General features: G+C 39.5%; 1 protein-coding gene across 2 annotated transcripts; it reads left to right on the forward strand.

Moving 5' to 3' along the window:
- Nucleotides 1–144: 144 nt before the first annotated feature.
- LOC144518429 (septin-2) lies at nt 145–27,995 on the forward strand. Of its 2 annotated transcripts, none has more exons than XM_078251109.1 (12): nt 145–254; nt 7,290–7,348; nt 7,772–7,871; nt 7,958–8,044; nt 8,434–8,557; nt 9,646–9,780; nt 10,805–10,922; nt 21,647–21,748; nt 21,895–22,040; nt 22,226–22,309; nt 22,396–22,453; nt 26,181–27,995. In XM_078251109.1, exons 2-12 carry the CDS (start codon nt 7,322–7,324, stop codon nt 26,244–26,246), a joined length of 1,047 nt encoding a protein of 348 aa, XP_078107235.1. In that variant the 5' UTR covers nt 145–254; nt 7,290–7,321; the 3' UTR covers nt 26,247–27,995. The 2 variants fall into 2 exon arrangements, with proteins under 2 accessions (XP_078107235.1, XP_078107236.1); XM_078251110.1 differs by having other exon boundaries at nt 153–254; nt 7,293–7,348.
- Nucleotides 27,996–27,999: the final 4 nt, after the last annotated feature.

Consider the following 27,999-nt stretch of genomic DNA (forward strand, 5'->3'; position numbering starts at 1 on the left):
AAACTGTAACACTCAGGCAGCCATGTTGGATCTAATAAGGAATGATGTTTTACGGGTCAGCCGTGCTGACCGTTGAGCCATAATGGCGGCAGTGGCGCAGCAAGATAGCTGGTGGAAATGAAAAGCTTCTGGGACGAGGGCGAGGGCGGGGGCGGACTCACAAGAGACGGTTTCCGGGTTTCCCTTCCTGGGCTGGGACAGCGGCAAGAGGCAAAAGCTCCAGTTGATTAACAATAATTTAAAGTTACGTCCAGGTAAGGCACTGCTCAGTGTTTTTTGTTTGTTATTTTAGAGACTGTTTGAATTAGAAAGAGCAGGGGGAAGAAGACACACTGGAGAGTCAGTTGAAGGCTTGCTGGAAACATGACACCAGCCGCGGTGACAACTGTTGCTTGCTAAAGTTTGATATGTAACGTTAACAAACTTCCAGTGCTGTATTACACTCAAATTCGGTTTATGAAACGAGTTTTAAAAGAGTGAATTACAGTTTTAGGAACTACGGTATTTAACTGCGTACGTACAACTTATAACTTAATGCCATTGTCCCAGTTAATGTTTTGTAAACTCAGTCAGTGTCAGACTGGGTGTGGTAACTTTAGACATCCACAGAGGCCTTCACACACGTTTCAATCTCCCATATCCAATGACTGAAGCATTGATATATAATGTCCTTTAATATTTGACACAAATGTCCAAGTAAACATTTCGTCCTCAGATTTTCATAACAATGATGATATCACAATACCTTTTTGAAAACACTCAGTGCTTTTGAACTGGTTTACAGTCCTATTGTCCCAGTTCATTACACTTAAGTGGCCCTCATATTCCTAAATCAGCTCCATATAAAATCTGCATCAGACGTGCCTTTCAAAGCATTGACTTCCACACATTTCCTGTAAATCCCTCTTGTGTAACATTCCTGAACTCTGAAATCGCTTTCTAACATCCGACTAATCCTTGACCTTTTGATTGTAAAGGCACATTTGCGCAAAATAAATTTTGTGTTTAGACAACTTCACAATAACAGTGGGAAATAATAACATATTCTTATTATGTGTCTGTCTAAGATGGTGGCAGAGGGCCACTATTGAAGAATTATCATCCATCTTTGCTTGTGTTTTTGGCTCAGTGAAAACATGCATATTTCACTTCCTTTTTTGCTGAGTGGTGAACACTATGGGCACGATGGCAGACTGTGAGCTGTAATCTCAGGCTAGCAGCTGCCATTTACTTCAGAAACAATTTCTCTTTTAACCCATCTGGACACAGATCAGTTTGCTATCAGAAGGACAACATATCTTACTGAAAGATGTCTCAGGCTTGTGGTCCAGCACCTTCACCGTTCTCTGACCTTTCCCCTTCCTGTGACCTTGTCTCACAAACGCTGGCCAGCACAGGAGCGCCAGGGAAGACATCTGTCGTACACTATAAACTACAAGGGGATGTTTCCTCCCGTTTTGTCTGTGGTGTAAATGGAAAAACAAAACTTGATTCACAATGACAGACCGAAGTGGACCTGAACTATTGTGTCAGGTTTGAATGATGGTGTTACACAGCAAGATACCTTTGTTCACTAGAAACACCGGGTGAAGAAATGCATGTACAAAATTACTTTGATCCCTACAAGTATCGGATTAATGCCGCGTTCTATTTACCTCGCAACTCGGTTTTAACGAGGTCAAAGTCATAAACACGCCCCCTGACCTCGGATTTACGAGCTCGGAACTCGTACAACCTCACAGTAGTCCGAGTTCAAAATCCAACATGGCTGCCCCCTGTATCAACAGTTGTGAAAAGCTGCAGTAACATAAAGTTATAAGCACTTCTGTCTTATTTGTGTCACTAAATCAGTCGTTCACACAGGCATGTTCAACTTCTATCTGCGGACATGTTGTTACGCTGTTTGCATGCACAAAAAACGGCGTAATGCGTTGTTATCAACTGGATTTTGCTAACAATAGCTAACCGGGCTAGAGCTAATGAAAACGATGAAAAACCGACTTTTAAATAGAACGCGTTCAACTCGGGTATGACGTCATTCCCAGCTCCGGCTTCCGAATTCCGAGGTAAATGGAACGCGGCATTATTGTGATAACATTGTCTTATTTTACATTTGTTTTACAATGCTGTAGTCAGTCAAGTAAATATGTTTGCCCTCACTAAATGTAGGCGCGATGAGGATGTGATTACCTCAAATTTAGGGCTGCAACTGTTTATTTTCATAATTTATGAATCTGTCATAACAATATTTATTGTAATTTTCAAAGAGTACGGAGGTGACATGTTCTACTTCCTTATTTTGTGTGACCAACAGCCCCAAAACCAAGGATATTAATTTTACCACGATAAAAACAGAGAAGCGCAGTACGTCCTCACATTAAAGAAAATGAACTATCAATTTCTAATTTTCTGTTGATTGATGGTTTCTTACTTGATAATGTATGAGTAATGAATCTAAGTTATAATCAAGTGATTTGTGTTGAGATTCAACACTTGTTATTAAAAATAGTCATTTATTAATTCATTAATTTGCAATATTCTCACATTCAAATGCCCGTTAACCAAATTATACAGATGGCCAGAAACAAGCATGGAGATTTAATTTTTTTTACTTGCAACCTTAACTGCACCACATTGTTAGTTTCACAATGAATCATCAGTATAGAGCTTTATTTTTTCCACCTAAACGTCATTGTACTGTTCAGCAGCTATTTTGTTGCTGCATGACTCCCACTTGTTCCCCATCATCATAAACGGTCCATCCTGTGCTTTAAACTGTGTGTGTTTGTTTTGAACAGGCCTGCTGGTTTCCTCATGGTTGAAAGGCTTTTTCATACCGCTTATTGTGGCTTTTTTTCCTCGCTCTGGGCCCATATTATAAAGGGTTTTTAAAACCAAAACCTAAAAAACAGTATCATATCTTTATTGTTGTTGCCCACCACCACTACCTTTGGTCCCCAAGGGCTACTTAATTACTCTCAAGCCCCCCTGTTTATGTGTGTGTGTCCCTCCTTTTCTCAACAACTCCCTTTCTCAAGTTTTATCCCAAACTCCCTATTTCCTACATCTCCTCCCTCTGCATTCCCTAGGACTTTGTGTGTGTGTGTGTGTGTGTGTGTGTGTGTGTGTGTGTGTGTCTTTACATGTGCCAAACATAGTTTTATTATGTTCAGTCAGTAGCTTTGGGGTCCCTGTTGCTGTGATCAGTTGCCAGTAAATTACCATTTTTGTTGTTGTGCCACCGAGTTCACTAAATCTCCATGGTGTGAAATTATTGTTTCAATGTTTCCAATAAAAGCAGAAAGACTTTAATCCACAGAGAGTGGGTGTGCGGACCCTTGACACTGCCTGTCAGGAAGGTGAATAGTTCTTTCAGCACTGCTGCCTTTAATGGCTTCACTCCAACCAATAAACCAACCACTATAAATGCATTACATGCCAAGAACTTTGGCTTTACTAAGGTGGCATTTTTTCCCTTTTGGCCCAAACTGTTTAATCTCCCCTACGTCTGGCCTGTTGATAGCTGTGTCTGTAAGCAGCTCAGCAGCTTGGCCGATTAAATGGCCAGTATTAAGAGAGCATTTTTGAAGTGTGCCTCCCGCCTGTCTGTCCTGTAGTGTTGTCTTTGTGATATTACAACTGCGATAATGGAACGGTTTAATTAATCTGCTGCCGGACTAATGCTGGTTCCCACAGAGAAATAACACTTGGGGTGTGTGTGATACACATGAATACGCCTGTGTGGGCCGCTACATTAAATGAGAAGTTCATTTACAATGAAAGCACATTTATTATTGTCTTTGTTGTGTTTTTAGGGCTAAAACTAATGATTAAGCCACACTAGTGTTGAGGCTCTAGGGAGGGTCAGTCCATCTCTTTGCTCCAAGCCTTTCTTTAGCGCCACCATGAGGCTGAAATTTTAGTGTTTTGTGTGAAATGTCTCAACAAATATTAGATGGATTGCTATGAAATGTGATACCACCATGCTGCCCAGAAGATGAATCCTAATGACTTGGTGATCCTGTGACTTTTCCTCTCATGCCACCAGCAGATCAACGTTTTATCCTGGTCCTGGCACATATTTTGTACAGAGATTCATGTTCCCCAGAGGATGTATCCTAATGTCTTTGGTGATCTTCTGAACCTTCCTGTAGCATCCCCATGAGGTTGTGTTTTTTATGAGAAATGTTTCAACAACTATTGGACTGCCATGAGATTTCGTACAACCATTCATATTTTCCACACACAGGATGAATTTTGATAACTTTGGTGATTCCCTGACTTTTAATTCAGCTCCATCATCAAGTCCAAATGGTTGTGAAAGATGGTAAACGTGGTAAACATTATACCTGCTAAACCTCAGTATGTTAGCATAACATACACATTTACAGCCTCACAGAGCTGCTAGTGTGGGTGTAGACGGTCAAGAAAATGTCCATCACACTTTCCTAGAGCCCAATTTTACATATTCAAATGTCTTGTTTTGACTGACCAACCGCTCCAAGAAAACCAGCAAATATTCACATTTGATAAGCTAGAACCAGTTAATCTTAGCTTTAAAAATGACTTTAACGTTAACCTTTAGACCTCTACGGCCCTAACCTGGCACCCCTCCACCCAATATTATTGGTATCTCTTCTTTCTGTCCAAATATGTAGTCCGAGCTGAATGTAATCAGGGGTGCGGCACGTGTTCTCCCTTCTCCCCATAGCTGAGCTGCCCTGTATAGGAAAGGCTCCAGGAACCAGAGGGATAAACAGCCATTGTTCTCCCTGCAGGCTCTGTGAAACCACCCTGTCAGTAAGAGAGATCTTTGCCCACTTCCATATAGATACAGAGGGCCCTCCGACTATCATCTAATAGATTTAACAGTGTCAAATGGTTCCACAAGTGTCCACAAATGTACGTTTGTTGCATGCCAATGGAGAAAGGGCAATCCAGTTTCCCATGCCACCTCTTTTCCCCCTAACTAACATTACATAACCAGAGTGCATCTCTGTTTGGCAGCGCACGACAGCCTTCCTCTTTCTAATGCTTATCACACTCCACCTGTCAAGGGCCAGTGTGTTGGTGATAAAATGGAGCCTGTTCTTCCTGCTCAGTCATTATGTAGCTAATTTATCAAGGGGGCTTGTTGCTCTGTTGTCTGCTCAGGGTCATGGGGTAGGAGCACGGGGTATATAAGACCGTTTAATGGTAGTCTGGGAACACACGTTGCCCAGAGCTTTTAATCTCTGCTCCTTCCTTGCGATAGTGGTAAAGAACATACAGTGTAGTCGTTAGCCTGAATGAATGTCTCAACTTGGACTTAATGGGCAGAGTTGCTACAATTTACAACATAAATATCCTGAGGTGGAGTTGTCTTTTGTGATTCCTGCTTGAGAAAAATGAGCCTAAGGAAGATTTGTGATGTCAAGATAACTGCGGGTCCTTAACGCCTGTCTAATTGCTATCTTATGGCTATATGGAAGTCTTGCAAAGTCAATTTTAGGACAATGTATATACCAAGAAAACATTTTTTGCAACCGTCAGAGATTTTGCCATAGTATTTGCGCATAACAGCTTTATAAACAGCAGTATATCATTTAAAAAAAAAAGGGCATTTCCACCTTTAATGATAGGACAGCTCAGACATGAAAGGGGAGAGAGAGAGAGGGGGAAGACATGCAGGAAAACCATCACAGGTCAGACTCAAACCCTGGACCTTCTGCATCGAGGAATAAACCTATATATATGTGCGCCTGCTCTACCAACTGAGCTAACCAGCCACACAGTATATCATTTTTAATATGATTTTAGTAATAAAGCACCATGATTTGTCAGGTACTTAATTTGCTGGATTTGCCAAAAATGTTTTATCCATAAACAAAGTCTCTGAAGAAATGTACTGAATCTTGAGATGTATATTAATGTCATGATATAAAATAACATATACTGCAAGAAAGGATTTTATCCATATCACCAACCCTTAGTCTAATTTCGATAATTACATTTACCTATTTATACCAAAGATTTTATTTAAAGTGCTCATATTATGCTTTTTACTTTTTCCCTTTCCTTTATTGTGTTATATATCTTTTTGTGCATGTAATAGGTTTACAAAGTGGAAAACCCAAAGTCCACCCCAGAGGGACTTACCATCTCCAACAGAAAACACTGTTCGCAAACTGCTCCAAACAGCTCTATCGTAGTCCAGCCTTTACTTCCGTGACGAACGTGCGTCACTTTGTAAAACACGTTTATAATGCACGCCCTCATACTCTGCAACTGACTAGCTAGTACAGTAGTGCTTACCTAGCTACTGCGCATGTGTGACTCCCAACAAAGATTGAACAGAAGTGAGACGTCTCACTCTGTAGTTAAAACAGAGAGCTCAACACACAGGGTGAAAAGAGGAGCTGCAGCAATGTGCAGTACAACAAAAATATGGTGTTTTTTGAAAATTAAACCATGTAAACCTATCCTGATATAACCTCTAAATACAATTATGAACCTGAAATTGAGCATTATATGAGCACTTTAAAGTTTATTTTTTACAAAGAGAACTTCAACAACCAATTCAAAGCAAAATCTCACATTTGCCGAATATCTTTGTCTAGCTAACACAAGATGTAACCAGGAGGATTTGCGAGTCACAGCAGCAATATTTGAAAATCAAAAGAAAATTGGTTCAAACTGAACAAAGGAAGAAAATCAAAACCCTTGTGTCATGTTGGGAAGCACAAAATATTCCTGATTAGCATTATTATTAATGTGGCAGGTCATTTTCCATGGACAAATGTTGCAGCCAGGACTTGTCTTTATGGGTGTTTATGGTTTTTTTTCTCACATGCTGTGTGATTGTTCAAAATCGCATCTTTTTTTTTTAAAGGTAATTTTTTCGGGCATTTTAGGCCTTTATTTCCATAGGACAGATGAAGACATGAAAGGGGAGAGAGAGGGGGAATGACATGCAGCAAAGGGCCGCAGGCCGGAGTCGAACCCGCGGCCGCTGCGTTGAGGAGTAAATCTCTGTATATGTGCGCCTGCTCTACCAACTGAGCTAACCCGGCCGCAAAAATCTTATCACTTTTACTTTGGATAGATAAAACATGAGAATTACATTACAATATAAGTGTAAGCAACTTTTTTATTTTGAGAAAAACTTTAGTGAATTCTTGAGAAAGCTTTTAATCAAGATGCCTGGAAGTAGTGTTTTGCTGCTAGTAGGGGGGAAGTTACTCTCAACTGTTTTTAAGGGGATTTTATTTGATTTATTTCACCGCTATATCTCTTATTTTTTCCACCAGCAGGCTCGTCAGCCATCCAGTAAACAGTAGCGATGTCTCAGTCTGGAGAGAAAGGGAAGGTGAGTAACAGGCTGAAATATCACTACATTACAGTTTTTAAACTAAACTATGACAGATTACGGAGTATTCAGCACGGGTTTCTAAAAAGGCAGTGGTGATTAAGGTTCATGGTACTCGTAATCTCATGCACACATGCTTGCCCCGGCATCTAGAGAGGATATCCTGTATAAATGTGTAAGTGTTTCATGGCTAGGCTTTATTGCCTGTTGGAATTTCTCAATGATATGCATCATCATCAATCTCACTCTTATACACTCACTTTCACCTTTACACACCTCATAAACAATGAAAAACAAGTAGTAAAACGTAGTGTAGGAAATCACATAAAATAACATAATTACTGACCCCTTTAATTACATTTCATATATTGACTAGTTCAAAACTTCCTTATGTGCAATTTGTATGTATGTTGTGCTCCACAGTTCCCAGATGCAGCAGGTTATGTAGGGTTTGCCAACCTCCCAAACCAAGTACACCGAAAATCAGTGAAAAAAGGGTTTGAATTTACCCTTATGGTTGTTGGTGAGTGATCACTGTTTTTCTTTTAATGTAGACAATATGATTTCTTTAAAGAATAGAGCTTTATTTTCATTCTCTTTGTTTTTCAGGAGAGTCTGGCTTGGGCAAATCAACACTTATAAACAGCCTGTTTCTCACTGATCTCTACCCTGAACGCTACATCCCTGGTGCCGCAGGTATACTCCCCACGCACGCACGCACGCATACACATACACATACACAAAAGTGCACACTGTAATACTAGAGGAACGTCTACTGCAATGTCTCCAGCAGCGCATTATTTCAAGAGGAATGTTGGGAATGCCTTAGTCTCAAAATATGACCCTGGCCTTCTTATGACTTGACTTAGGTTAGGACTTGTGCTGGCTTGAAAACAATTATCCAAGCCCTCCCTGGTCCACGGTCTTTGTGCAGATAAGAAAAAGCGTCATCTTTTAAGGTGTATCCACCTTCTTGAAGCCTACGGTTTCTCAGTGTCTTGTGAAAGCACATGTTCCACTTGGCTACTGAGATTACTCCTTTGTTTATGCGAACCATCATTTGTTCATGTACTTCCACTTTACAGAGAAGATTGAGAGGACGGTGCAGATTGAGGCATCAACTGTGGAGATCGAGGAGAGAGGAGTAAAGCTTCGCCTCACCGTGGTTGACACCCCTGGATACGGCGATGCCATCAATAGCCAGGACTGGTGTGTTTATGTGCTGTGTATGAGTAGGAAATTATATCTCGGGACATGTTTCCTGCCCAGAATGCTCTCTCATCCTTCCCTCCTTTTCTCAACAACTCCCTTTCTCAAGTTTTATCCCAAACTCCCTATTTCTTACCTCTCCTCCCTCTGCATTCCCTAGGTCTAGATTTCCTTCGTGTGTGTGTGTGTGTGTGTGTGTGTGTGTGTGTGTGCATGTCTGTCTGTCTGTCTGTCTGTCTCTGTCTGTCTGTACATGTATTTCTTGTTGATGTCCTGACATAGCTTTTAAACCCCTGCACCCATCCTACAAAGGCTACCAAAAAGGACACAACAGCAAAAGAGATGAAATAACATGAACCTTTTATTTCTCACTGCAGAATGTGTCTGATGTCACAGTCTCAATAATTTAATAAATAATGTTTAAAAGTGAATCAACATTGCACTTTAGGCTCTTTAACTGGACAAAGATCAGTTAAGTTAGGTGCAATAGTAGGGCTTTTAACAAAGAAATATAGTGGGGTTTTTGCTCCAAAATAAAGATATCCTTTCTTACAACTTGATTTTCATACTATGCCGTCTTCCTAGAAGATAATTTAATGTGTTCATTGGTTAAACTTTGTCTTTATCAAACCAGCTGAGCAGTCATTAACAGAAGGTGTGAAAATAGCTTATATCCTGTTTTTTTTGTTATAAAGCCTATAACAAGATGTCAACTTTTCTGCAACTATACAAACAGCAGCTGTAATTTTACTTCGACCACCTGTATTTTGAAAATTTGTAGAGTTTAAAGAGTTTCTCAGCTCATAGAGGAACATAAACCCCCTCAACTAAAATGAATCCATCTAATCACAAAACTGAGATACAGAATTGAGAACAGTGGTATATCGCCTGACATAAAACCACACTACTGAGTCGCCCAAAACCATTTGGATTTACATGTATTACTCGATAGCCTTCAAAATGATGTGTATGATTTCCTTTCCTTAAACTGACAATATCATACTCAGTGTTGATGTTAAATATTGTTTACATGGTTATTTGGTGTAATTAAAGAGGCTTACATATCTTTCTCTGCCTGTGTCCCTTAGCTTCAAGACCATCATCCAGTACATTGACAATCAGTTTGAGCGATACCTCCATGATGAGAGCGGGCTGAACCGAAGACACATAGTGGACAACAGGGTGCACTGCTGCTTCTACTTCATTTCTCCATTTGGACATGGGTAAACAGACACACTATTATACCCCTTTCACACTGAGTGCTCAACCAGGGTTGAACCAGGGTCGCACAGTCGTGCTCACTGGACAACATGGATGTTGTGTAAAGCTCACTGTGCTTTAGAATGTAACCGCTGGGAAAAAAATAGAAAAAAAACATTTATTTCTCATTCGCACCACTACCACTCACGTCTGTAGCTGGCAGCGAATCTTAAAATGAGTCGGGAAACCAACAGCAAAGCCTAACTTTACTTTTAATGGTATTAAACAAAGAGAAATGTTCTCCCCTCATCCTAAAATGGTCATACATCAATACTAGAGTAGCTTACTTCCTTGTTTACTGCTGCACCTGCAATTAATAAAATGCAGAGGAGAATTAAATGAAGAAATCATCTGTTTTGTGATTATTTATTTGTGCTTTAAAACATAACTGCTGTGAAACAATCAGAAAATATTGTTTTATTTCTCTCATTTACTGGTCCATTCCACTCTCTCTCTTCATTCTGCTGAGAGCCTACTGTACAATGAGGAAGTACAAAACACTAGTTCTGGTGGTGTACAGCTGGACTGGAGTATGCAACAATGTTAGCTGTTCATTAAATGAGTATAAATCTCCCCACCATTTTTCAGCACTGAGGTAACTGGTATGCATTGCTCCCGGGTTGTGACCCAGGTTGCATCTGAATTCTGTCATGACCAGGGATCAGTCCGTGTTGACTGGCTTGAATTGACAAAAGAAGGCCGGAACACGGGTCAGATAACCCTGGTCCGACCCTGGTCATTGGTGTTAAAGAGGTATTACACTCTCTGAGTCTATTCCAGTACATTCAAGATTACCTCAAGGAAGACTAAAAAAGTATGTTTCCACACTGTAAAGTAAAGTTATATTTATTATTTGGCCTTTGGTGTCACTTCCTGATTTTTCTCTTTCCCCCTAATTTTTTCTTTTCTCAAAATGGTCCCCTCCTCTGTGTCCGCTATCCTCGGTTTCCCGCTGTCCTAGTTGTTCTTTGTCTTCTTCTTTGCTAGTCTAAAACCTCTGGATGTGGAGTTCATGAAGGCCATCCACAGCAAAGTCAACATAGTCCCAGTCATTGCCAAGGCTGACACACTGACACTGAGGGAGAGGGATCGCCTGAAGAGGAGGGTGAGTTTGATGTCTACACACGCGCACACACACACAATTTTTATCTGTAGCTGTTTTATATTCAGGATATGTAATCATCTTTCCCCTAGATTAGATTCTTGGCACAAGGAAAAAGCTGAATTGTCTAAGCACTTATTGTCAGGATGTTGGGGACTTTTGTGCTGTGTTATGTGTTTGTTTTTGTCACATCTACAGTTATATGGTTTAGCCATTAGAAAGTGGATCACTGAATAATACGTAGCAAAATCACGTATCCATCCTTATTGGCAACCTGGTATGTCAGACATCCGTGTGTTCATGTGAGAAAGCACACGTGTACTTCCCCGAGTTAATTGCAGTGATTTATGGCTTACATTTCGTGTTCTTGATGATACCGCCAGATTGTTTAAAAGTAAAGGGAGGGACGACATAACAGAGGAAACATTAGGAGGAACATGCGTAGGAAAAGAGTGTTGTATATAATGTAGAAGCAGAACATCTCATCCAGTCTCAACCCATCCCAGATACTTCCTGCTGGACGTGACCTAAATGTCTGCCTTGCTGTAAGCTCCTTAGCTTCCTGCTGTCCAGAGGGGGAAAGACACAGTAGTGCAATACAACACACATACACCTCACTGCAACATGTGCAGCTGATAACCTCTACTCTACTTACCTAAAAACTTTGAAAATTAAATTCCAAAGAAATTCATTGCTTAAAGTGGAGATTGCCATGCTTGCTCTGGTCTCTATTTCTTGATTCAGAATAGAGCTGAAACAATTAGTCAATCAGTCGAACAATGGAAGATTAATTGGCAACTACTTTAATATTTCATTAAGTATTTGAGCCATTTTTTAAGCAAAAATGGAAAATGTTCTTTGGCTCCAGCTTAAAAAAAGTGAGTATTTTGCTTTTCTCTGATTCATGTCATCCTAAATGGAATATCTTTGGGTTTTAGATGTTGGTCAGACTTCACCATGTGAAACTTGTGTTGGGCATTTTTCACTCTTTTCTGACATTTTATTTTATTTCTTAATGGTTATTGAGAAAGTAAGACCAACTAAAAATGGAAAATAATCATTAGTTTTAGTTCATAAAAAATTGTGGGCAGGGTATGGCCTGGTGTTGCAAATTACTTTTCTTTTTCATTACTGTTTTTAATTGGAAGTCAGCCTGTATCCCCACCTGCTCGTTCATGCCCAGACCTCCCACCTGCCTCTCATTCAGGTTTGGAGCCAGTGGTCTGGCAGGGTGTCAGGCTGAGCGGGGTCCATGTCAGCTCTGTTCCCTTAAGCAGTGAGTCTGCTTTGTTCAAGTCTCACACAGTCAGATTGACTGAAATTGCTGATGTAGCATCTTAGGCAGACAGGGTCACAGATTCAGGACACACACAGTCTTTCCTTCTGAATTTCCTAAGACAAGATTTCACATGTGCTTCATTAGGACAATACGAGAACTCAGTAGCTCCATTTATTTTGTATTTTTGCTAGTATTTCGCCAGCATCAAAGGTGAAATTCCTTCACTGCGTTGTCCTTAAGGGGCCTGCCAGTTGAATTGTGCCCTGTAGAGTTGCTTTGTGTTTTGACCTTCCTCAAAACTTCTGAGTGGTTCCTCTATGTTTCCTGCCACCACTGGCCCCCGCCCTATTCTCCAGAAAACCCCCAAGCTTGTTGGCTTTCTAATCCAGCATGCAGTAGGTCAGCTGTCTTGATTACAGTTATAAACATAACGCTTGTTTAATTTTGTTCATGTTTTGCTTTTCATTCAAATCACTGATAGACATCCTATACTGTAAACACAATAGTCAATAAAAGTGGGGCAGCTTAAATACTGTAAAATTATCACTCTGATCTGACCTCTTTGATCTGACCTGTCCACAACACTATCTAACAGTTTTTTCACATGCTCTGCTAAGTGTTCCCTTAACAGACATTTCCCGCTGTACACTATGTACAGTAAACACACACACACACACACACACACACACTACCCAAATCCATACGCTTTCCAATTCTAGCAATGAAGAAAACATGTTTATTTCTTAACTAAATTTACACACTGGTATTTTTTGTACTAGTAACACAAACAAAAAGTTAGTTTGACTATATCTGATGATGAGGTCCTGGACAAGCCATTATTGTCAGGAAATGCAGATGGTTAATTTGCCCCACATTAGAAACAGCACCATGTGTCCCTAAAGAGGGCACATTATCTCCTGTTTCGGCACATGTTGGGCATACACAACTTTTTATCTTCATCTCAATTTATAAAAAAAGTAAGTATGCTTCAGTGGTGCTTCTGTGCAGTCCGAATTTGTTTCCGTTTCCGTCCGTGTATTTCAAATCTACACAGTAGCCCTGAATTTAATCAACAGAACTCGCTGCATTTAATTAATATGATTATTCCTGGCTTTTAAATTCCTGTTTCGCTTTAACAGGCAATGGGATTACGAGACACATTTTTAATGCAGCTGAATTCCTGAAGTAGAAACCTGAAAAGTTAACCATGTACATCCTCAAACAGGTTTGTGAATGTTCTTTTACATGCAAATGTGTGTAAAACAAATGCCAGCACAGGGAGCAATCCATCAGCAGCAGGATAAATCACTTCTCATTGCTGTGTGTCTTCCCAAAATTATTCAGTCGAAGCTATGACTGAACCTGTACAAAACTGTACTCGTCTTCTTGTTGAGTTCAATCATTACATAAGTTGTTTTTCACAGCTGAACCGCTAGGCTTTGTGTAAAATCTAAACACTAGTACACAGTACAAATTCTCTGACTATTAAAAAAATGGCAGCGTCACATCCCTAAATACTAGTAAATAGGTTTCTTATGACATTTTATACTTAATATATGTAATGATTCCAGAGCTTTTACAAAAGATCAGATTCTTCACTAATTTCAGACAATAGTAGCTATCGAAAATGCACTCTTCCTGCCTTTACTGATTTATCACAGTAGTCTGGTTTCTTGTGTGCTTGTAAACGTAGTCATTGTAAATGGTAAGCGTCATAGTCATGCTCATTTATCTCTTCAAGTGTCTCTCAGGAGAACAAATGTATCTGGCTCGAGTATTTGTTGGTTAGATCAGATTAGTTGAAGTGGCTCTCATGTATACGTGCCTGAGTCCTTCCCTACAGTCCAGTACAGTGTAGCGGGGCATCAGGCCTTCCTTTGAGATCAGAGCACCAGCAGCCAAGAACCTGCCACAAAGCCGAGTGCTGGAGGATGATTAATAACCCGCATTTTTCCAACAGTATTTATTAGTTTTTGTTTTTTACTGGGCACTTTCTCACCGTTCGGAGCCATTTGTCTCTCAGTAAATAGGCCCCCCCACCACCTCTCTCAAGGCAGAGCACAGCTTGTACAGAACAATATGTTTCCTGCAATGTGTCAAGAGTGTTTTACTGACAAGACACAACCTGCTGCCCTTTGCAGCTCAGGCTCACAAACAAGGTTAACAAACTTCTCATCATGCTTTCATCCCCTTAGTTCTGCTTGCATCTTGCTCAGTCCTTCCTCTCCTGGCAGTGCCTCATTCAGCTGCCTCTAATTTCTTCCTCTGTGTCTTTGTGTCCTTTTTTTTAATTTTTTTTTTTTATTTGCTCTAATGCCAATTTCCTTCACCGGGGTCACTTTGGTCTCTAGCTCATAAGTTGCCCTGAGGAGGGTATATTGAGGGACTGATCCTCTCAGTCTGGGACCTTAAAGTCATATCCTGTGCAGGGCTTTAGTCTCAAACTGCTTTACTGGCTGTTTTCTGTTTGAACATAAAGGACCAGATTGATTCATGTTTGGACTGGAATCCTGATGGAAACAAAAACGTAGAAATGGCTACTTTTGTGTCTGTTTAAAAAAAAAAATAATTTATAGCTAGAAAATGAATCTGCAATCTCATTTAAAATACATAAAATAATTACAGCTTCTCAATTGTGAGTATTTGCTGCCAGAGTTTTCCCTACCATTATCAGGCTTAGGTGCAGCGCCCAATCCGATTTGGGGACCACCTAAGTTGAATGAATGTAAAATCAGTGTTAGCATCAAAACTAACCTAGTGACTTTTCTCAGATGTAAATGGTTGCAGTCAGTCCTCAGTGGACGTCTTTAGCAAGTTTTGTCTTTTAAGCTTTTAAGAGTGTTATTTATTTATTATCTGCTCTAGCTTTTCCAACGTTTTAGACACAAATATGGTAATAATAATGGTCCAAAATGATCTGAAATTGCATATTTGTGCACCTACTGTACATCTTCCACAACGCTAGGGAAAACACTGGCTGCTATTCTTGTCTTATGTGATAGTTAAAGCAACATTGTGCAACATTGAATTTTTTTGTGATTTGGTAGTTCTCAGCAGTTAGCGGTTACTTTAGCAATGAGTAAAGCTTTCTGTCCATCAGAAAGCTCCATAAATCAGAGAGTCAAGGCAGGGCAGCCGGAGGACGTCAGAGGGAAAACCAGAAAACATTTTCTCCATAAAATATGATCCAGTTTAACCAATATCAGTGGTAGTGCCGTAAAGCGTTATAGCGCTTCTTCCGGGAGATTGTACACGATTGACAAAGTTACATAGTACAAGAACAGGCGTTCAAGGGCGCACAGTGGGGATGACAGAGGCACCATTCTCCCTATTTCAAGTCAGTGTAGCATCAAAATGATTTTCAAACGGTTATTTTTAAGGTAAACTGGTAACATAATATTGCTTTAACTGAATTTCTTCAGATAGTTATTCAGACAAAACTTTATTTCACAAGGTAAAATGTGTCCAAATATTAGTATTTCTGCAGCAGTGTACAAAAACACTGATGTGGTTGCCTTTTTGATATAAAAAACTGAAGTAAGTTTAAAAAGTGTAAGAAAATTGTATTCAACACTTTAATTATGATCAAAGGTTATCTGAATACCAGAAGCATTTTTGCCACAGACCTCACTGTCACAGTTTTCCCCTCATTGTCTGACTCGCTGTCTTCTCCCCCAGCCGCTCCACCACCATACCCCCGCTGTGTGAACCAGCGTTACGGCCCCACTGGGACACATTATCAGTGCTGGACTGCTCGTACCGGCCAGTATTATCACCAGTTTTTTTTTAAAAATAGCAATAACAGAAAGTTAAGCAGTTGTAGCTCAGAGGGTAAACGTCAGCGGTCAGATCATCAAAGCTCGAAAGGGAAATTATGAGGCAGGTATAGGCAGCTGATCAATGATGTGTAATTATGTGAATTTGATGTTCAATTAATTTCTTAATATTCTTTCTTTGTACACGTCTAGGCAGGCGCCCCATGAGTAAAAGTTGAATGGTGATTAATTCACTGCTCCTTTGTGTGTTTGTGTTTGTGTATAAGTTAGTTTATGAGTCCTTGGTTGGTTTATGCCCGGTCCTTTTCCTGCCACTGTTTCAAACACCCGGGTGTATTTATTTTTGCCCTCAAGCATTCATTGTGCCAGGGCATGCTCCATGTCTCTGCAGATTTTAAAACAATAAATATGCGTTTTTCCTCATGGAGCAAGCAGCTCTATTACACACAATCACCTGTTCTCAAGTAAAGAAAGTACAAGCCAGCAACAGTGTGAAAACAACAAGTTTTATTGTTAGAGGGCCAACCTGAAAAGATGGTTTCCGGCCTTTGCAGTGCTGCTAATGAGTCACTTTTTGCTGTTGAGTTTGCTGTTGAGAGCCTTTTTGATTACCAGACCAAGTTACAAAAACCTGATGTGTGGTTGAAATACTAAACTCGCACTATCCCCTTGTAAATCTCATTTAGACAAGATTACATGAATAGCTTGATTGTTCCTCCCCATGCTCTTTGATCAGAGAGAGAGGTGGGTGGTCGTAACTGTACTACTACTTAGCCCAGACAATAGGAGTGCGGGTGTGTTTGTGCATGTGTGTGCGTGCACGTGTGTTGATCACCATAACTCGTGTGATGCCTTCACGTTGCCATGGTTGTGGAGACTTCCTCTGTACTTTCCATCAGTGCCTCAGGACAAATCCAGCTGTTCTCACCCGGTCTGTTCCAGTCTGGACCGTCCACTCAGTCTCTGACTCTGACTGAATATATCTGGAATGTGTTTCTGTGCATGCATGCAAGTGTCTTTAATCCCGTGAACAAAAGGGTATTGTTTTCCCAGTGCTGCTGCATGTCAGAGTCTGTGCTTTATGGGTACTTTTAGAAGGAGATGATATTTGAACAGTCAGAGGGATTTGCTCTGTAGATGGTCTGATGGTCATTCTCCATCTGTGGTGATCCACTGGCCTCCTGGAGCTACAAAGCTCCACAAATGTAACGCGTAAACTCCTACTCGCCAGATTATACCAGTTCACAAAGTGTGTGTGTGTGTGTGTGTGTGTGTGTGTGTGTGTGTGAGGCTGGTATGAGGTCTAAATCCCTCCGACCCCCACTAGTTCAGGTATTGTTGGGGCTCCCTCACCCCCTCAGACTCCCTGCAGGCAGGAGAGAGCCGGTTAGTTGAAAGGCGTTTCCTGGCAAGAGAGAAGCATTTGTTCTCATGTGTCTTAAGGTTAGCAAATTAAGTTTGGAAACTAAAGAATAGTTGTAGAAATCAGCTTTGTCTTTTCGTGCTGCCAGATTGCTGTTGTTTGTCTAATAATTTTGTAATTGAAGTATGCTAATATGTGTTGTTTGAAATATGAATTACAGTGTAAGTGTAAATATGTATATTTCCTTGCAAATGTACTTAAAAGCCACATTGATGCCTTGTGTGAGAGACTGACTAAATGGTAGCCATTTTTATATAGAGAATTCTTGTCTTGCTTTGTTGGCAGAAGATGGTGGAGATGCCGGTACTCATAACGGTACTTTATTTTTTATCAAAAAGTGCTTTGGCCCTTTATTTTATCTGGGAAGAGACTATATTTCTACATGTCCAGAACTCATATTTTACATAGTTTATTGGCTGGAGAGTTAGAATTCATCAGACCCATTGGTCCAGCGTTTATGAAATGTAAGAACTCTCACCTGGATTGTAACTTTTTATTACTATTATATACTGCCTGTTGCATATGGTGGTAACATATCACCTTAAAGCATAACTCTCGCCAAAATGCAACCTAGGGTCTTTTTGTGAATGTACCCGAGTCAAACTTTTGTTTAAAAGCATATTTAGGACGGAATCGCCACTTTTAAGATTTACCGTATTTTCGTTTTTCGGTCAAATGGCCTTTTGAATGGGAGTGCTAGGGGCATTTTTATGCTAGCCTCAAAATAGCTATTTTTAAAACACTAAGAAAGCTCGACACAACATGAAACTTTGCTCGAAGTATCACCAGGGGCTCTACACCGTAACGATTGACAACGAAGCATTGACATCATTGTTTGTGTACCCAGAGTTTACTAAAAAAAGGTTTTGAACAACTCACCGTAGGTCATGTTGTTTCCGGCCGCTACCACCTCGGCATTCAAAACGAGTAAGTGCAGAGATTTCTGTGTCAATGAAATGGATTTAGTAGGGGGAAAGTAAGCAGTTGTTTTATTCACTAATATGTAGACACATACTGTAGTTGAACCTACAGCAGTCTCACAAGGGATAGAGAGCACTCAGTAGAACAGATTTAACGTTCACCATGGCCAGGATTTTCCTTTAATAAACTGCAGTCTTGAAAAGAAGAGGGCCCCTGTCCCTCAATGTGTTTTCTCAGTATGAAAAGGGTTTTAAAGCGACTGAAAGCTGATCAGATCTACTACTTCTAATGACAATGATGCACTGTTTCCTTCCCATGGCCACTCTGCAGAAGCTGGCAGGCAGCTGTGAGGTTACATTAACATTACCTCTGAATTCGAGATCTTTGCTCTTCTCAATCAGGGTTGATTAGTGTCGAGCCTATGGGTGTCGAGACGCAGTTTGATTGTTTTGCTTTGTAGAATTTTTTTGTCTTTCTCTCTGCATTGTTTATTTCCTAAGAATGCTCTGGTACGTGTTTGTAGTTCGAAGTATTGTTCCCTGTAAGAGTTTTAGTTTAATGGATACAAACACCATGCCAGGCCAGAGGAGGCTCAGTTCTGCCCTCAACAGTCACACTGCAACTGTATTATTGTAAGTGTGCTTGTGCATGCGGTTGCCTGTTGAATGTCAGGTCTGCAGTACTCACCACAATCCCCTCTTTTGTCTCTTTGCTCTTTTCTTCGGCAGCTTTTTGTTTTCTGCCAATGTTGTTTGTCCAGGGTCCATTTGTCATTGCGTAGGAGGTGTTTGAGTCATTCATATTTTTGTGGGTTGTGAGAATGAACAAATCATAAAAATATTATTCCCTCGTCAGCTTCATGTGATGAAACGGTTGATCCCCGTAATGATGTGTTTTGCACCCTGTTTCTTTATGATTGGAGGTTTTGGTTAAACCTGCTGTGCCATTGCAGAAAAACTGCTTAGCCTCACTCCCACGACTTCACCCTGTGTAATTATATCTATGTATAGACCTGCGGGGATGCTATATTTGGGCTACACATAACCAGTACAGTTTATTTAATACTGCTATTCCTAGAACTGAAATAACCATGACTTTACATTGGAAATGCATGTTTCACCTGCAATTTGTCTCATATCTAACCCATTTTTAGCTCGATGACATCGGCCTTCACCCTCTCACTTATCATAACTGCCTGAAATGATGGAATCATTTCCACAAACAATGCTTCATATTCAGCAATGTGAGCCAGAAACATGAGGCAATAAATCTTCGGCTTCCTTTTCTAATTAATACTGGGGCTGAATCTTGTGTGGCATTGTTTGTCCCCTGCCCTGACAGCATTGAGTGGACCTGCACGGCCAACCATAACAGCACAGGGAGGGATGGGGGTGGGGGGGCTGTATTATAGCCACACAGGATGGTCATAAAATCAAAATCTTTTTTGATTTTCTTGGCTTCCACTGCCAACATGTCCATGCCAATAAAAATACACAACTTTGAGAAGGAGGCTGGCGTAACATTAGGGATTACGGCCTACTTTGTGTACAGTAAATCAACAGGAGACTACAGGGATTTGGAGCAGGCAGTGATTTTGACTTCTGATGATCCCTGAAAGTCTTGATTATAGGTGTCAGGCTGTACTAAGCACATGTTACGGAACAGAATAATTCAGATAAACAGCCATTTTGCAGCTTTTGGCTTACCAAGGTCTGGAAACAGATGATGGCAGACAACGGACTCATGCTTGTGTTATGACCAGATATTGTTTCTGGATGTTTAATGTTGGTTTGGATTCATAAAATATGTTACACTATCTTCGTTGGTTGTTCAGTTAACTGGTTAATTAGTGGTCTTTCAGTTTGATTTTTCCTGTTTTATCGGATTTTTATCTAAGTTTGTCTCTACCTTATCTACTTGTGTGACTGAATTTGTTGTTTGTTTCATTTTTTCCTGCTATTGTGTCACAAATGTTTATTTTCCCACTGAGTGCAGAGTTTCTCAAAATTCTTTATGCTCTGCCCCACCAGAGTGATGTTTATCCAGCCTCCATGTTCGACAGATCTGTAAATCATGTGTGTTTGAGTGAATGAAGGAAGAAGAGGCTCTGCTCCTGAGTCATGCTCTCCTCTGAGTCCTGCAAAGCCTGTTTGTTTTTAGATCTGCCCCACAACAATACCCGAGTCTCCCCGCACACACATTATCTCACACACACTGCGCACAGAGCTCACTGAGAAAACAAGCGACAGCCATAACAACGGCTCAAACAGAAGCTGCGCTCTGTAGGAAAACCTGTGCTCACTTCCCAGACTCCTGGCTGACTGACCACTATCCTTTTATACACTACAGTACATGAAAGTCCCCCCAAAAGTCAGTAAAACAACAATTGACATTTTTTGGCTCCATTACATAAGAATGCATTGTGGATTTAAAAACTCTGCTCTTGGGAAAACAAAAGAAAAATGCAGCTTTGATGTTTAGAATAATAAATACGGACATCTGTCCCCGAGGTAGCAGGGAAGAAAGCGCCTTTGTTTTAACTTGTTTCTTCACCGGTCGGCCTGTGAATAAAGGAGGGTGAGAACTTTGTTTCTGACTCTGAAACACACACAGACCATTATTTTTCACCTGTCTACCCTTTCTGTCTCACCCTTCTTTTCATCCATGGGGGGCTTTAATTAAATGTGTTGCTGCAACAACTAGTACTCTCTCATACCCTCCTATTAGTCTATAGAGCTCGTTTACTTTCTGTTTATGGGTCACTTTACAGTGACTACACACATTTTATATACATATATTTAGATAAATTACGGAAGTCTGTGACATTCTGGAATTGGCTGTAGATTTTAATTTATCTTTTATTGTCAAGTATTCTTTAAGATACTATAAGATAAACTACAAGTACAGTACAACTAAAAGTAAACTACAGTACAAGAACAGATGCATAGTGTGTGGATTAGTAACTTTAAAAAACTAGAATACTATATACATTATGAGCATCGAGTACACACAAAATTAAACATGAATACAAAAAAAAAAAAGTTTTACAAATGGAGACATTTTTATTAAAAGATATTTCGTGAGGAGACTGGTCCTTAGTGGTTGTGACGGTCAGGACGTTTTTACTGTTTTTCAATCAAGTGCTTTTCTACATCCTTGGTTTCTGCACTGTTTGAGTACAGTTTGTTAATAGAAAGTCAAGCTGCCCCTCCGGTAGTGTCTGCAGTGACACCTCTGCAGGGTTCAACGGTCGCGTTTTCCCTGTGCAATGGGACGTGTCAGTAGGTCACGACCCTGCCGGCTCACCCTAGGTTTCTCTTGTGTCCAGATCCTGGATGAGATCGCAGAGCATGGGATCAGAATTTATCAGCTACCTGACGCCGACTCTGACGAGGACGAGGAGTTCAAGGAGCAGACCAGAGTCCTGAAGGTATATAGATACCATTCTCTTCCTGTTCATCATTGCTGTGCTTTATTTCACCCCCCTTCTCTCTGATACCATTATTTTCCAAACCCTTTTTCTGAATTTTGAAGTTTCTCTCTGGGGATCCTCTGACATTTATCTTCCTCTCCCAGGCGAGCATTCCCTTTGCTGTGATTGGTTCCAACCAGCTGATTGAGGTGAAGGGAAAGAAGATCCGTGGTCGTCTCTACCCCTGGGGAGTTGTTGAAGTGGAGAACCCTGAGCACAATGACTTCCTCAAACTCCGCACCATGCTTGTGTGAGTCTCCTTGGCAACAAAACTGCTTAAGTAATAGGATTTTCGGAAAGAACGTCTTTTAAAACCTCGACAGAACTTTATCTTCTTTTAAGCTGCTTTTAAAGGTCCATTAAAAAGAACGTTTGCAGTGAGTCTCTACTGCCTCCCAGTGTGTGAAGAAAGGATTGCATGTCTGTTTGTTGCAGGACCCACATGCAAGACCTCCAGGAGGTAACTCAGGATCTGCATTATGAGAACTTCCGTTCAGAGAGGCTGAAGAGAGTGGGCAGGTGAGACACTGTTTTGTATCACTTAAACAGCACATGTTGCTCTATTTCAATAGGTTTTTAAACTAAAGTGTTTTGTTTCTTTGCAGGGATGTGGATGAGGATGTGATGGACAAGGACCAGATCCTGCTACAGAAAGAGGCAGAGGTAAGAACACACAAACCCATTAGTCGATTTTTTCAAGTTCATATTAATATAATACTCACATGCCATATGTACAGTATGTTATAAGAGTTATTGGTCGGCGTAATAATTCCTCCTCTCCTTAGGGGCTGTGAAATGTGCAACTCTAGTTTAGGAAATAGGGGACAAAATCAACAGTTCTTCCATCATTCTGTGCAACAAAATAAAACAAGTTAAATTGTAGAACATTTTCCAAGGTTTTAATACTAGGCAACAGCATTAAGTTAAAGGACAGTTAACAGCTAAACGACCATGTCACTGCTTTTGTACAGCCAAGTTAATGTGTGCATACAACTCAACATTACTGACAACTAAACTATTACCCAATTCATGCTCGTGGAGCAGATTGGTTTCAATTCATTTTTGTACACTATCAAAATCTACCCATAGACACTTTGAACCTGCTCAACATAGCTAATGCATTATAATTAAACACACATCCGCACTGGTTTCCATTAAAGTTACAGAACTACACAGAAGGAATGTAAATCTCCACTATTTAAATTAGTTCCAGGAGAAAATATTGTTTTATGAGCAAAATCATAATTACAGTGAGTTATGAATTGTAGGTGGTTGTATCACCTGAACATCTCATTTTGAAAACAATTCGGCAAAATATTTCAAATGGTTAAATATGGCTGCATGCTTTGGTAAATTGGTACTTATGAAAGGTGTAAATATCTGTGCAATGAACTGTATCTCTATTTTAGTGTACATATGAGTATTGTATTAAGACAGATTAAGATCAAACCTATCCTTTAAAAACACACGAGTATCTGATCACTTAAACCACAGTAACCTGTGTTAGTAAGTACATGTGTACCCTGAGCACCGCATATAATGAAATGTAAATGAAGACTCCGCCTGACTGTAGAAAAACGGCTTTGTCATCTTTGTTGTACATACGGCATTATAACATTAACGTTATGGCCCTGGTTTTACTGACGGTCAGTTCTTCAGTGTTATATATTTTAGAAAGAGAAAAAAAGTTTTATTTATTTTCATCCCACGATCTTCTCTTTGTATTGTTTACATTTTGGGCAACGGAGCCTGCATGTCACCAGGCAATAACTTGTTTCCTGATTGCTCTTGATTGGCCTGTTTGTGTTGCTGGTGCAGCGCACCATAGAGAGCGGGCGGGGTCCAATCAGAGCTGTTTGTAAACAATGTGCCCAGGCAGGATATGCCATCACATCCTGTCTGGATGTCCGGGACCAGTTTTATGGTGGGAATGACCTCAGTTATGTAGGTATCCCGAAACACAAAGCTGGAGAGACATTTGTTTACGTGTTGTCAGTGTTTGGGGTGGGAGGTAAGATCACAGTAAATATATACATATATATATATATATATATTACAGTGTGTGTATATGTATATATGTGTGTGTGTGTGTGTGTGTGTGTGTGTGTGTGTATATATATATATATATATATATATATATATAGTACACACTTCCCTAGGTAAGTAAGTAATCTTACATTATTTTATTTGTATTAAATCTAGGTTGAATATAAACATTTTAAATCAATGTTAAACTTAGAATTAATATTAATTTTCAAGTTTAGCCAGGTGCAATCTGCTCTCTCTCTCTCTCTCTCTCTCTCTCTCTCTCTCCAAACACATAAGACAGATGAGAGAGGGCTACATAGGTTTGATAAGAAAAACTTCTCTGAAGATGAGTCGTTTGAATGTCTATTATCAGCCACAAGATGGCGATAGACATCATAGAAAGCTACAGAAGAGTTTATTGTTTAACAGTGGGACTCATGATAGTTTTAAAAGCTTTACATCCTCCTTATCTGTCTCAATAGATCATTCACTTATTGATGGGCCCGTTTTTTACCTTATTAACCTTTCAACCATTATTAATTTATTGTTTGACATTGATTCTATGCTTTATTATTTTTATTTTATTTTTGTATTTTAACACTTTATTCATCTGTTATTACAGTCACTGTGCTGATATAAATATAGATTTTATCATTACACAAACAACATATTGATTTACTCCATTTGATTGAATAATGACCATCTGCAAACCTCTGTTTTGTGTAATGGTAAAGAAAATCTCAAGTTACAACACTTGTGGAAGTGGAAGTCCATGAGATGCTTTTTCATGTTGGTGATGTCTTTTGGTGCTAACTGCTTATCGCCTTGTTGTTTTTGCACCTGCCAATCAGTCAGCGTATGTTCTCTATTGAAGTTTGTCTCTCTGTAGATTTCACTTCCTTTCTTTGTTTGTTCAAGCCATTGTGCTTTGCCTTAATACGTGGTTGGATGACATGTTATACAACTTTCAAGCATACTGAACCTTTAAGAACTCAAGCATCTCAGAATTCAGAAAGGGTTTTATTGCCAAGTACGTTTTTTAACACATACAAGGAATTTGTTTTGGTGTTGTTGGTGCACGTCACACATTCCCTAGATGGAATATTAAACAATATAAGTATAGGTATAAACAATATAAGTATATGTACACAGTTTGTATTAAATTAAAAATAAAGATAAAAATAAAAAATAAAGAGCATTACAGCAGAGAGAGAACAGTGGCATGAAGAGCCAGGGGTGGAGTGTCAGGGTGGTTTCCGGGCCTTGTTAATAAGGCTAGTGGGGTGAGTGAGGTTTTGGTCCTGATGGACCTCAGCCTCCTGCCAGAGGGGAGTATCTGATTGGTTAAACCATGGAGCTTACATTTATATTCACCCCAACTGTTGAAGGTTTAAACCTATTAAGGGAGTGTTTTACCAGCAAGTCAAACCAGGAATCCCATTAGCTCTTCAGTTTGGCTTTATTTAATTTAGAAAAAGAAACGACATGAACTTGTTCGCTGATTGCTCTTAATTGGCCTGCTACTCTCTCTATAGTTTGTGCTTCGTTAAAAAAAAAATCTATTAAACTTGAAGATTAAATATTCCTTTATGGGTTGAGAAAATTCTCCTATTTATTAAGCTAAATAAACCATTTTAAAAACCCATTAGATTATCTGAAAAATACATTGTCACAAAGCAGAAAACGAGGCTGATTTTCTCTGCTAATGAAAACATTTTGGAGATGTGGTTTTCACAGGACAGCAACGTTATGCCTACTAGGCAGATCATAAGAGCAGAGTAAGTGTAAGAATAGACCGATACATATTTCCTGTTTCAAGCTTTTGGTTTTAATTTAGAACAAACATTAGGTCCTAAACTATCATCACTATGTGCTGGTTATAAAGTAAAACCAAAAGATTGATTCAGCAGGTATATTCATCTGTTTGTTTTTTTGGAGTAACTCTACTCTTGAACACTTTAAATATCAGTGAATTTGCCTGGTTACTCAGTTCTTCTGTTTTTTTCCAAATAAGATTTCTTTTTCTGCTGCCAGAAAACATGAAACACTTCACTTCCCTGCAAGGATTTTCCATGCAAAGATCTACACACTACTGGATGTTTTGGAAATATAAAGTTTACTGAATTGTTTCTGAATTATGTTCCAAGATCATTTCTGATCATTCACTGATATAAGCAAACACTATGTTGAGAAAGAAAAAGGGAAACATTTTAGACTGTAATTGTTGAAACATGTTAAAACATGAGAGATATCAATCAAGTGAGGAACAATATTGAAATGTATTGGTGGAAAATTATAATGGTTATATGAAAAAAAACTCCATCGTTGTGATTTTGTTAACATTTTTCCTCTTTCTCTGTAGCTGAGACGCATGCAGCAGATGATCGCTCAGATGCAGGCACAGATGAAGATTAAATCAGACGAATGAAAGAGTCAGAGCAGAAGGGAAACACGGTGATACCAACCCCCTCAACACGCACACACACACACACCACACACACACACACACACACACACACACACACACACACACACGCACACATACCTGGTCCTCCTCTGAATCAATCACTGCCTGCTGCCACGCTGCAGGTCCACCAGGAGTCAAGGTATCCAGGATCAAATCATCTTTATCTGCACACTACTTCTTCTTCCCTCCAAACATCCATCCATCAGCTGTTCATAAGCTTCTTGAACATCTTGTCAAGACTCCAGTTACAATCCACATATCATATCTTATTTTTTGTATAAGTTACAAGTTTGCCGAGTTGGACTGGGAAAATAAAAAAGCGAACACAGCAATGTTTTCATACTGGATGACTATCATAGACATATCCATTATTTAGTCTTTGATCTTAATTATGACTCCACAGAGCTGCCAGTGATAATGTTACTAAGATGTTTTGCCATCACACTATCTTATTTACAAAAATATATGTATGAATTATGCATTTTGCTGAAGTCCAAGCTTCAGATGGCACCATTTTCCATTTATATTGCTATCAGGTCCAGACCGGTTTTGAACATATTTTAATTTAACATGTTTTCTGTTAGCTTATGAGCACACCACCCATCAGCCCATCACCTTTACCTCTGGATGGTTTCAGACCTTCACTGCGTTAGTCTAATACTGCAATAACTATAAATATTATCACAGTGAAATGCAAGTGTGGTTGTGAATGATGTAAACTGTCCATGCAGAGAACGAGGAATGCTTTGTCCCTAATTGTGCTACTAGAAACCTTATTTTGTAGCCAACACTACAAACTTAATTCTAGGCATTTTATTAGGCCTTTAAGCTGAAAAGCTACTATGCAAGTAGTCAAACTAATACTACTTTGTTATAAAGAAACACAACCAGCCCTTAGGATCATGTTATAGTTGAATAAAAGTGCCATCTTTTATTATTTTATTATCTATTTTCTGTATTTATCATCAAGAGCTGCATGATCTCAATGTCAATGTCATTTAAAGCTACAGTTGGCGACTTTGATAAAAAATATTTTAATATTTGCTTACACGAATCAGATCATCTGTGGACAAAAATCCACCTCCCTCTGCCTCCTCCTGGTGTTCTTAATGGCATTAGGAAAACAACCAAACTTCAGCTAAACTGCACACTAAAATAAGTTTCTGAAAGAATTTGAGGCGAGAAATAGGCAATGCACTAACAGAATATTGATTCATATTTAATCAGTTTGACAGTTTGACTGCAGTTCATGAGCAGTCATTGACACTGCATAGAGATTCCTCTGCTCTGATTGGTAGTTAATCTTGGAAACTTTCAAAGATTGTCTGCGTAATGTGCTACTGTTTTCAGCAAATATGGCAAAAAGTTGTTTTAAAAATTTTTTACCTACTGAACCTTTAAATGTGTAGAACTGTCTAACTACAAATGCAGCCTTTCATCATACTGTATTTGGGCCCATTTAGGAATAATATATATTTAACTGCACCCTCCACTCTTCTGTTTAGCAGTGCTATCTAACTGTGCTGTCATTGATGTGTTGGCAATATTTTAGTTTTTCTATATTTTGCTCTTGTATGCAAATCTGTCTTTTGAACTTATTAAGACACACATTTTTATTATTTCTTAACCGTTTGTCAGTAAAGACTTGTTTTAATGGCGTAAACATTTTTTTGTATTTTTCTCTGAAATAAAATTTGTTTAGAGAAAGTTGATG

This window comes from Sander vitreus, chromosome 5 (assembly GCF_031162955.1).
Source record: "Sander vitreus isolate 19-12246 chromosome 5, sanVit1, whole genome shotgun sequence".
Taxonomy (NCBI): domain Eukaryota; kingdom Metazoa; phylum Chordata; class Actinopteri; order Perciformes; family Percidae; genus Sander; species Sander vitreus.